Consider the following 12,174-nt stretch of genomic DNA (forward strand, 5'->3'; position numbering starts at 1 on the left):
AAGGTCTAATAGTCTGTTTAGTTAATAAATTGTCTAAACAACATCAGTGGAAGCTGCATCAAAATCGTTGCATGGTTTAAAAGTAGGAAACATTGTTAAATATAACTTGAGTCCTGTGACAGCACAATGAAGCGATACATTCAAAATGAGAGCGACTGAGACAGATATATTATTATTTTCATACTACTTGACATATGTCATAGGGCTCAAGTTATATTTTACAACGTTAGAAAAATACAGATGCGGCGGGCGACTTTGTTTTCTACATATCGTGATAAATCGATCTATATATATAAACTCCACTATTTCGTTCTGCCCTAATAGCACCCAAGCGATTCACCAAAGAAAATAAACAAATCGGAGGGTTGTCTGGGTTGTCTGAATTCCTGAGGGCAATTTAACTATACTTCAAATTTATGATACTACGCATCGACGATTGAAAGGCTCTTCATAACGACGAGTCCGTCGTTATATTAACAAGCTGTGTACCTTTATATAAGCTTTTATTTAACTTGCAATGTGTTTGCACTTGCTCTATGTGCATGTTTATTCGGGTAGGATCTTGCAACTCAATTTTGAAGCAGATATCATCAACCGATTGAGCTGAAATTTTGTACACACGTTTAGTTTGGATGAAAATGCATTACTATGATTAGCATGACCTGATGGTGCACCCAGGAATGGCTGCAGACGTGGGTACTCCTCATCGCTTTACTACACGGACAATATTTTTTGTCAAGCCTTGAAAAATTAAATTTTTGTAAAAAACATATTTTTATTTTAAAGAAGCTAGTAAGAAAATTTAGTTAATCTGAAATCACAGATCTTTAAGTCACTATACATTTTCCCAGACCAGTGATGCTTTTAGCGTTAATGCTTTAATGTTTTTTTCTTTTTTAATTTAAAGTACTTACATTGGTGAGGAAGGGCGCATTATCGTTGATGTCAGTGAGCTCTAGAATGACCTCAGTGGGAGACCGTAAGCTGTCGGAGCCCAATTTCCCGCCGTGGTCGGCTGCCATGATCAGGATCTGTCTAGTCGCGAAACCTAACAGATGAAACGGCATGTTAGTGAGGTCCGGTTGTTAATATATCGACGTTACAAACTCTTTAAGGAAGCGGTCTTCACTGTGAGGTATGAATTGTGTTTAAAAATCTATCTTTCACAAGTCATTACGTTTCTGCACAAGAAACGTTTAGACCAAAATATTTCCTTTTCGTTTGCTCAAATATATAACATTGCTCTATATGTAGCCACAGATGGCATGAAAGTCCAATTTTGTCATGAATATTTATTACGGCTATTAGCAAAATCTGACGAATTCTCGGGGTGGTGTCTATTTTTAAATTTTGGCTCTTTTTTCCGTCCAAACTTAGTCGAATATTCAGAATGCATGCAACCATTTTGTTAATTTTAAAAATAGCTCCCTCAAGCTATAGCTTACCTGAAGGGGGATCTCGGTCCAATGGCTTTGTGAGCATGAGACAGCCATCATTATCTATTTGGAGAAACTCCTTCTGCTCCAATCGCACAAGGGAATAGACGATGTGTTGCGGCGCGTTGCGGTCTTTTATGTCTGGGTCATAGGCTTCCACCTAAAATATCACAAAATAATTAAGGTTATTACGTTGATGATATAATTTTAATACTGTATAATAAGTATGTAATAAGGTTCATTTCATAAATAATACTGTATGTAATAAGGTTCATTTCATTACTCGTTCCGTCTCGAGACAGTTTCAGTCCAACAATTTTGAATTTCAAAGCTCACTCTCTGGCCGAACGTCTGAAGTGATTGAACGTATATTCCGTAGTTTCTATGTAAGCTTCTTTTTGCCGCAAGGAAAAACCAGTAATGTATATTGAAACCTCCAAGTTTGGCAAACTATGTGGAGCCATCAAATGGCGACTTTGGTAGAATTTCCAATCATCTGGTTAGAGCGCTATATTCGAACTGATTTTTTCTTCAAAACAATAGGTAACACTCACCTTAACAATACAACCATCATACAGTCTCTCTTCTTCAATCGTTGCATTATAACTGTCCAAAAAGACCGGTGGGTTATCGTTCAAATTTTCGATGTTAATTTTAACTTTAGCATAGTCTTCGTATAGACCGTCGAAAGCCCGGACATCAAGGCTGTAACTCGTTATATTCTCATAATCTAACACGTTGTTGACTCTGATTTCGCCAGTGAAGTTACGGATGACAAAGGCGTCGTAAGTGTTGCCAGCTACGATGCTATATGTGACGACAGAAGCTAAAAATAAAAATGATTTCTATAAAAAGTCATAAAAAAACAGCACATAGACTTATCCAAAATTATTACAAATTCGGGGCTATTACCGTCGCAGAATTACATGTCGGAAATGCAGCTGACTGTATTTATGTCAAAAAATATATAATATCAGTTACCTGTATCAATGTCTAAAGCAGTAACTTGAGTGACCAGCTCATTAATATTAGCATTCTCCGCAATTGATTCAGCAACATACGTATCCATAGTGAAATGTGGAGGATTGTCGTTCTTATCAGCTATTTCAATCAAAAACGATTGCTGTCCAGAATTATGCTTGCCAGGAATCAGAGCAGATTCCGAATTATCGGTAGCTATAATTTTGATATTGTAAAAACTCTTTTCTTCTCTGTCGAACATTTTTAGAGTTGTAATATTTCCAGTGACGCTGTCAATGGCAAATGGATCGGATGGGTCGCCAAGTTGGTAAGTTATTTGGTTATTTGCTGATGTACCGTCAGCATCGAAGGCTCTCACTTGCATCACAGGTGTTCCTGGTGGTTCATTTTCTAATACACTACCAGATCTTATTTCACTAAAGATAGGTATATTGTCGTTTACATCTTCTACTTCTATCTGTATTATTGTTTCCGCTGCTAATTTGTAGTTATTCTGTAAAACACATTAAACAATAATATTTTTTAATTTATTCCTATAATTTTAACGATACTTGTGAAAACTGTGTCCGCGTTGGTACGCTACTTACCTGTATTCGAACAGTAAGTGTGTAGTCAGTAATTTTCTCATAATCCAAATGGTTTCCGAGCTTAATATAAGCGGTGTTAGCCTCAGGTTCCAACACAAATGTGTGTCTTTTATTCGTTTGTTCTGTCTGACCCATGACTAATTCAAATTGAAGTTTTTCTTCGCCCGGTATGTTGGACCTACGGATAAAATGTAAAATTAAAATGAATAATGTTGATCAACACTGCTCAGTGAATTATAAATTTATTCGAACTTCTGTGTAGCACTTATAATACTTGATAACAGCTTAAGAAATACTGAGGGTAATAAAATTTAACGAGCAGAGTAACAGCTTTGGGTTTCCATCCCTAGTTCATTTATATTTAATAGGAGAACTTACACAGCCCTGACGGTGGCGATGGGCGTCTTAAAATCGGCGTAATTTTCTTTTAATCTGATCGGCTCGTCTGGAACTTCGATGAAAGACGGACTTTTCTTATTAGATTCGACCACTTGGATGTCTAAAGTGATTGCACTCTGCTGGGGAACCTCTCCCATGTCTTTCACTATGGCGCTTAGTTTAAATTTGTAACCCGGTACTTTCTGCAAGAATATAAATAATTTTAATAGATAATAATGAGGCAAAAAAAATGTGAAATTAAAAAATATTACTTAAGAAATCATACAAAATTTAAATACTTTCTTTTTAATAATATTTTATCCCACACAAGAGTTGTTACTTCCGATCTTGACTATGGAAAAAAATACAATATTCTGGTAATAGGAATTATTTTAAAACAAAAATGTATACAAAAAGCTTTACTTACATCAATAGTCTTATTTAAAAATATGACCCCATTGTCCGGATCTATGTAGAAGTAAGATTGGTCTGGAGAATTTGAGTCTAAACTATAATGGACTATGGAGTTGTTTCCATCGTCGATATCTGTGGCTGATATTCTCATCACCTCTCTTCCACTGGGCAGGTCTTGTGGTACCGACTCCGAGTATGACTGTACATATAAAATACGTTAAATAACATGACAGTGATTGATTAAACATTTAAGATGTCACACGAAAAATTTCATAGACGTAAGAAGAACTGATCTGTAAACATAACCGGACATTATATATTTTCATTGTTATTTCGGAAACAAGTTATATTACATTCAATAACAATGTTTTAAATGTAGTAATAAATTTATAAAAATCATCAGATAAAACTTAGACATACTACGCGAAGCATGCCCGAAGCTTAGAGAAAGTATTTTCAAAATAATTATAATCGTGCATCGTGATAAAATGCGTCTAGGGGGAAAGAGCAGCCTAGCTAAAGAAAACACACCAACTACAAATGTGCAAAGAAAGTGAATTGATTTGAACACACTAGAACACATAAAATGATTACCAATATCGCCTTGAGTGGCGGCTTACGATCCTAAAGGCATGCAGCAACATGCAAGTAAAAAAATAGAAACTTCAAGTAGATCTCATGTATCGATTGTTACCACAGTTCTATAACATTATATAGAAAATAATAAATAAACAGCAGTGGTAACAATCGAAGAAGAACAAGATAATTCAACTGTGTCAAATTTTAAACAATTTTTGTGCGAAACTCTGTTTTCTTTTCAAACTCTCATGAACAAACCTTCCAAACATCTCCGCGGAAGACCTTTGGAAAACAGGCAAGTGTTAATACAGTCTGCATGACGTTTTGTGGCTAAAGTCAGATAATGATAAAGAACATGAAATAGAAGATGTAAATGTCACATAAGATAGAAACGATGCATCCATGAAAGAAGTAATGAATGTTAATGAAAATGTTACAATTGATTGTTAATTTTGAACGAATGGAGCAAATGATGTACAAGAACTCTGAAGAGTTATGATTGTCTGCACTCACTTTCTGTTCCCAGTAGAACTTACTTATCAGTATCATCAAAGCTCAAAAATTGATCAAATGTTAAACAGGACAAACCAAAAAGATTTTAACTTCTTTCAGATGTTTTCAATTAAAATGATACTTACAACTTTGTCGAAAACAGGCTGGTTGTCATTGATGTCTTCTATAAGAATTTTGATGGTACAGGCGTCATCTAAGGGTGGCTGTCCATTGTCACTAGCTCGTACAGTTATGTAAGTCTCTTTTTCTCTTGAAGGCTCATCGTGGTCGAATATCTGTGTAGTGGTTATATCACAATAATTTTTATGTTATTTAGATCACTAGAAACTAGACCCACCTTTTGTCCGAAATCAATTAGACCTGCATAAAGACTTGCAAGTACAGTTACAAGCACCATTAACGTTCGATAAAAAAATAATGCAAAAAAGAATGTACATAAATCATTAAATGTATCTCAGTTTAAAACTACATTTAAAATGTATGTTGCAGCTGAATTAAAAAAAATAACCTCAAATGGAAATGGTAACAATTTTGATAAATATAAAAAAAATTGCAATCATTATGTGCGAACATTTTGAGCGATAAAATCTGGACATTATGATAGGCAATATCACCACTGAAACCTTTGTAATGTCCGTCGTGTCGTAGTAGTTTTATTCCGTAGATCCATTATGGGACTACTAGGATTTTTTCTCCCAGTAGTTCCATGGAAATAGAATACTTTTCAGTTAACAATGTCTAGCATTATTATAACTATATATACAGGTACAAAAATAAGAAAAATATATAAAATACTAACGTCTGCTGTCGTTATCCTTCCACTGACGGGATCCACATTGAACCTCTCTTTCTCTCCGGGAGTGGAAACAAATTTGTATGTGACTGTACCGCCCATGTCAGGAGGGTCTCTGTCTTCAGCTTTCACCTGGAAATTAATTGATAAAGTAAATTGTGTTCAGAGTTCTTTTAAAATTATTTTACAACCAATTTTTTTTTATCATATAGAAATAATAATTGATTATACAAATAATAAAGCCATGAAATTGCATTACCATTTTTCCATTAGGGTTGGGACATAATAATTTTTATGATTAATACAAAATTGCAGAATAAAAGTCAACATTTTGCTATGTAAAATTAATATACCAGAAAGTCCAATCAGAAATCTCCGCAGTGAAAATGAAAGCTGGAAGACTTTCGAAGAAGAGTTCATTGTTTCAGAATCTTATGGTTCCAGGATTGAATCCGGTATCTATCATCCAGAAAAAACCATCAGATTTAATATACCTTCATGCAAAGCATGGATGTAATTTATCAAACGTATTATAGGTTTTACCAAATATAGATATACAAAAGTTTAAATTTGGGATGTGTTTTAGGATTTTTGTTAGTTAATTTCGCAAAATTTACAGACGGATTTCTATGAACTTTGGTACATACATAGGGTCCTTTTTAATCTCTAAATTATCACGAGAGCGAAGACTCATAGCGCGATTAGTAACAAAAATCTATACTATAACATTAAGCTATGAATCATAAATGATTTTCTCACCGTGAAGACGTAGGTGCCAACAGGCTGCTCCTCCTTCACAGTGGGGCGGTAGTTGAGGCACTCTGTGAACAGTGGCTTGCGGTTGTCCTTCACCGCCAGCTTTGGAGAAGGCGCCGGAATGTACTGAAACGTGGCACCGGGATGCTACATCACCAGAGATGGGTTAACGCACAATTTCTTCCCAAAAAGTCCAGCGCAAATCTAGCTTTCAGAGCCACGCCCTATTGCTCAATCGAACTTAAATACATTACTATTTTGTTTGTTTTCTAAAAGTTTTGACACTGACGTAAGTTGACGTATTGCGTTGTATATCGACAGTAATATCAAAACAACGGAGGGCGACGGGCATGGTTCTTAGATGGGTTTACGTCGGACATTTTGAGAATTAACTGGGCGTCCCATCTCTATACACTGTTGAATCTCTGTGATGAATTACAACAATTTTGCTTTCAGTTTGTGTGATACTAGAAAATTAACATATCTATTGTTTCGTGCTAATTGTGATTTTTCAAAGTGGGAAAAAATATAATCTTTTGTTGACGCGAAGAATAACTTTCTTCGAGCGTCGTCTCTGTGAAGCGAAAGTGTTATTGTGGCAAACTAAAATAATGTATATTATACATTAGAACAATATATTATGTGAAAATAACATATGAACTCATTAATTTTAAATATATACTCATAATGAACTGATTAATTGTATATAAGTACATTTACAAAAAATATTTTCACAAGATAGTTTTTTGGTTTTTAAACTTTTCTCTTAAAGGTCTTATCACACAGCTAAGGTAAAATCAGGTCTTCATTTATATACACTAGCATTCCCCCTAACTCTGAAACAGCTGCAGACGTGCATTCGATTTGCAGACGGCAGACAAACGTTTGCAAAGGTGTATTGTGTTACGTGTCCGGTTCCTGAGATGTCCTGCTATTTTGGGGGCATGTGGACTGTATTTTGGATTAGGTAACAAAATCGAGACGCTCTCGAAAACACATTCGAGTGATGTCATAGTGTCTAAAATTTGCTTACATTTTCTATTTTATTAATCTTATTTATTAGAAAAATGACATGAACATCAAATCTTTGAACTTTGCTCTCTATCAAACTCGGTCATAATTTATCATTAGAGATTGTTTTGATAATTTTTAATTATATTACCATAATTGGATGTTGTCTATTGTCAATTAGTTATTTGCCTTCTTTAAAGATTATTTTTTAAATTACAACAACGAAATAGACAACATACAATTAGGAACAATTTATTGGAAATAATTAATGTAACTTAAATGCTATATTATTATTTTTAGAGTTATTATATTAATATAAATCGTTAGTAGATACCTTTTATCCTTTAATTATGAAAAGTGTTAGCATAGAAATGAGCTGTGTTATTAAATATATACAAATAAACATTTTTTAAACCAGAATTGTAAACACATTCTATTTCATAAAAATAACAAAGTTATATTATATCTAAAATTATGTTTACAATTACGGCCAAATTCGAAAAAAAATACAAATACTTACATTATCCATTGAGGCGTGTCATTACATATTATACATTATACGTATGCAAAATGTAAGCATGCATCACGTCTATATATATAAAGTAAATAAGCGAAAATCAATGTAAAAGTCTAGAGGGGTAAGCATATAGGATATTTTATGATATATTATTTATATCACTAGAGCAGTACTCACGGCTGACGTGTATATGGGAAGATGTCTGGAATGTCTCAATCGCGTCACGTGATGTGTGGGATATGTGTAATCTCGAGCTGCAAAAAAAAAAAAAGAAAATGTCAAGGATAGAAGGATGTCTCAATAAATACAATTTACGGAGATTTTCAGGAAAATGTGTGACGTATTGAAAGCTAAAAGGTTTTGGCTATAATATGCTTTTACAACAAAATGTCTTGAATACAGAAGTAGTTTTTTTTTAATTTTCTTTTATTAGCCTACTAGATACCAGCGCAGCAAAAGTAGCCTCCAGTTCTTTAACTGTCTTTAAGTACACCAAAAATCATCTCAATCCAATTTCCTGCTTAGATGCGAAAGATGCGAAAAAAACAAACGTACGTCCACATTTATTATATGTGTAGGATTATAGTGTCCCGCTGCTAAGTAGATAAATACCTATTATCCATACCTATTACCTATCATTCATATTAATATAAATAAATATTTATATTTTTAAATAACTGTTACAATAAATGGATGAGAAGTGTATTTTAAAATGTAATAAACATAAATTTTAGTTTTAATAACGAAAATAATTTTTCAATTGTAGTAATAGCTAACTTCTTGATTTGTTTTTTTTTAACTTTTGCTTTTGTATCATGCCTCTCTCCATTTAAATATATCTGTCTATATCTAATTTTATTTTGTGCTTCAACAATGCAACAATTTGTTCTGAAAGACGTAAATTTTTGACACAGAAACAGGTCGAGTAAAGGATTACTATTCTACATCTGCACTCAGGTCTCTCCATGTCATTTACAAATAAAGAATATTCTTCTTTAGAATATCCACGACGAATCCATGATCCTGGACTATTAAAAAACAATTTACTTGAGCTAAAACTTTTACTACAGTTAAATTTGTAGCTGTAATGATTACGTAATGCGAAAATTGCGAATTTAGTAAGTGTACAGTTTGGAAAAACATATCAAACATACAAAATAGATCTAATGGGAACTAGACTAATAGTTCTAGAGGATAAAATTTGCACATGAAAAAGTGCCTAGCAAAGTTTATTTTCGAAATAAATGCTTTGGCAAATTCCTCTGTCTATGGTATATGTTACATCAAACAAAACAACTTGATAATTTTCTCACTTGTAACGTAATTTAAAGGAAGTGTTGTGCTTTAAGCCAAAAATCACATAGAACCATTTTGCATATCAAAAACAATAAAGTAGACTGTTAGCTTTGAACACCTGAGAATGCTAATGTAAAACAAACAGTCACACGACCATAGATAAGCTAGTGATATCAGTCATCTCAGATTATGCTCAGTTTACATACCAATTAAACGTAACGACATAAAGCTGAGTGCACACGGATTAAAGTTACAATACACTGAGGCTCAGTTGGCACTATTCTTATTTCAAATCACGAGGGTGATGGTATTCGTCAAACCAGATGCGCTTTTTTTAGTGGTACGGATGCATCTTGTCAAATAGTTCATAGTGAAGATCATTGACAATTTAAATTTCGATTGTCATATGTTGTGTTAGCTGAATAAACGCAAAACCATATTTATATTATAAATGCGAAAGTAAGTATATTGGCATTGTTGTTGTTGTTTTTATATATTATAAATGCGAAAGTAAGTTGACACCTCTTTACGCCCTATCTATACTCAACCAATTTTCTTGAAATTTTACATACACGTAGTTTAAGGTATGGAGAAGGACATAACTGTTTCCATGGGAAATTAACGCGGTCGAAGTCGCGGCCAAAGACTAGTAAATATTTCAGTTGAAAATTAAGCTATACAAAATTATAAGTTCTACTTACTTCCTAATTTCGCTAGCTTTTGTCACCATCTTTTACTTGCAAAATTGGAAAGTGGACTAAACTGGACAGGTTTAGAAATTTGACTAATTGGATAATTAGGCACTCACTTATCGCTAATTCTTGAATTTTAAGAGGTAAATTAAGATATTTCTTAGGTGTGTACTCGGCTCAATGCTACGGCTGACGACTATTATTTACTTCATTTGAGCACGGAACTGCAAGTGACAGGAAGACTAAGCAATTTTAGACTTAATTAAGTTGGCTTCTGTGTTACACTTAGAATGAAATATGTTGACTTTATTGATGCCATGGAGAAAATGTTGAGAATAATGGTAATCGGAAAGAAGTGTTTCTTAATAGTTAATTTAGGTTTCTTCACACCATAAAAAATATTTGAACGTGCTTATTTAAATATAGATTTAATAATTAAATAACTGGTCAACTGCGTGGTGGACAATGCTCAATATTTAATTTACAAATTATTGTTTTTCACATGTATATTACTTGAGTCGTGGTTTAAAATTTTTCCTTTTTTTCTCTCTTTTACACATATGAAGACCTCATCAGAATCATTCAAATGTTCAGCATATAACCTCGAATCACTTTATCAAATCGGTTATTCAAATCGAATTGACGGCGCGCTAGTGAGAATCGAATCGGCACGATTGTTCGTGGAATAAGCCCGGATGATTTGATAAATTGATTGATTCCAATCGCTCAGCTATCTGACTAAATAATTCTATAGGATTCTTCAGAATTACCAATGAGATATAATGGAGATCTACGCTTGACATTATTTAGCATGGTTGGTGGTATGATGGATGTTGGTACGCTTGTGGAACCGATAAATAAAGAAATATCTATGGACAAATCACAAAGACTGAATTAGCCCCAAAGAACTAGCCAGATACCAGATATAGACGGGAATAGGGACCACTACGCCACGGAGGTCATCAAGATATACAAGATAATATATTTAATAGCATACAGATTTACCTACAGATCATCATATAATGAGTATATACCACATGTTATGACATGAGACAATACATCGTATCTCCGAAACATTACAAGACTAGCACAAAGGTAGGCTTGACGCCCTGAATACGCATGCACAATGACGTAATACGGAATATGGGATGAAGCACAGTCAACTGCACATCAACAAGTCTAAAGTCATTGCAAATTCACCTCTATAACCACTAAGATAAGGTCCATGAAGGATGGAGGAGGACAACGTACAGTTGATATTTAGTAAGGTCTTCGGTTACGAATGTCACGCTAATCCTTGTCGTGAAGGGATTTTTAGGCTCGTGTCAGAATTTCGAAAGGATTTTTAATTAATTGGACTTTTGGAAGAGGTTTAGCTGCGGGCAGATTACGATTTAGGCTGGTGCTCACCGAGTGCGTATGCAGCATGTAGCAGCACAGTTTATTTGAAATATTAAAGGATTGCGTGCACATGTGACAATGAAGCCACAACTCCATACAATAATTACAACATTTCTGCGTATTTTTCACATCACATGCGCTTTCGATATGCCCAAGCCTTTAAAAGGTAAAATAAATATTTTATTTAAAAAAATATATATATACTTACGTAGACACAGTTTAACATTGAAAATTGCGCAAATATGTACCCTATATATAGTCATGATATTGACAAATTACGTTCGGTTTTTCTTTTGGAAGTCGCGGTGAAGTCATCCATGTATTGTATCCATCAATCCATACTTTCTTTTTCTCTCATTTAAAAATGAATGTACTCGAATGAATATCCGAATGCTTTTTCAATTAAAAGTTTAAAACCGCGGCATAAAGCTCTGGAACAGAACTCACACAGAATTGAAACACTAATAATGACATTTAATTTAAACGAACTGTGTGTGAACTGAATCGTCTTTATCACTGTATTCTCAGCCGTAATGCTAGTAGTTTGTAGCTTTGAATTATTATACCAGTCGAAATTTTTCGTGAAAATATGAGCCTCTGGAGTTGAGACGATTATTAATTGACGCTTTGACTTTGAAAATGATAGTTTTAAAAATTACAACACTATTTTTTTAGTTTAATATTTTTTCAATTTCATTTGAAAAGCGAAAATTTTCAATTGAAAAGCGTCTATTAATATGCAGCAATTTGCAACACAGATTATATCGGATTGTACGCGTACATAATTACTAAAAACGCATTAGATCTGCACTGGCCTTAA

The 12,174-nt window shown here is 33.8% G+C and overlaps 1 protein-coding gene across 4 annotated transcripts in view; it reads right to left on the bottom strand.

Annotated features, from left to right (window-relative positions):
• The window catches only part of shg (shotgun), a 187,224-nt gene that overhangs the window by 28,971 nt on the left and 146,079 nt on the right, over positions 1 to 12,174 (bottom strand). For 2 of the 4 annotated variants that reach the window (XM_053759340.2, XM_053759338.2), the window contains exons 2-13: positions 8,143 to 8,219; positions 6,441 to 6,563; positions 5,688 to 5,813; positions 5,014 to 5,163; positions 4,634 to 4,657; positions 3,810 to 3,995; positions 3,383 to 3,585; positions 3,005 to 3,182; positions 2,418 to 2,910; positions 1,991 to 2,262; positions 1,446 to 1,596; positions 915 to 1,048 (exon numbers count right to left, since the gene is read on the bottom strand). In XM_053759340.2, the coding sequence (XP_053615315.1) occupies positions 915 to 1,048; positions 1,446 to 1,596; positions 1,991 to 2,262; positions 2,418 to 2,910; positions 3,005 to 3,182; positions 3,383 to 3,585; positions 3,810 to 3,995; positions 4,634 to 4,657; positions 5,014 to 5,163; positions 5,688 to 5,813; positions 6,441 to 6,563; positions 8,143 to 8,219 (2,117 nt within the window). The remainder of the gene's footprint in view (positions 1 to 914; positions 1,049 to 1,445; positions 1,597 to 1,990; positions 2,263 to 2,417; positions 2,911 to 3,004; positions 3,183 to 3,382; positions 3,586 to 3,809; positions 3,996 to 4,633; positions 4,658 to 5,013; positions 5,164 to 5,687; positions 5,814 to 6,440; positions 6,564 to 8,142; positions 8,220 to 12,174) is intronic. The other 2 variants (XM_053759341.2, XM_053759339.2) reach the window with 1 other exon arrangement.

The sequence above is a fragment of the Plodia interpunctella genome, chromosome 19 (assembly GCF_027563975.2).
Source record: "Plodia interpunctella isolate USDA-ARS_2022_Savannah chromosome 19, ilPloInte3.2, whole genome shotgun sequence".
NCBI classification, from domain to species: domain Eukaryota; kingdom Metazoa; phylum Arthropoda; class Insecta; order Lepidoptera; family Pyralidae; genus Plodia; species Plodia interpunctella.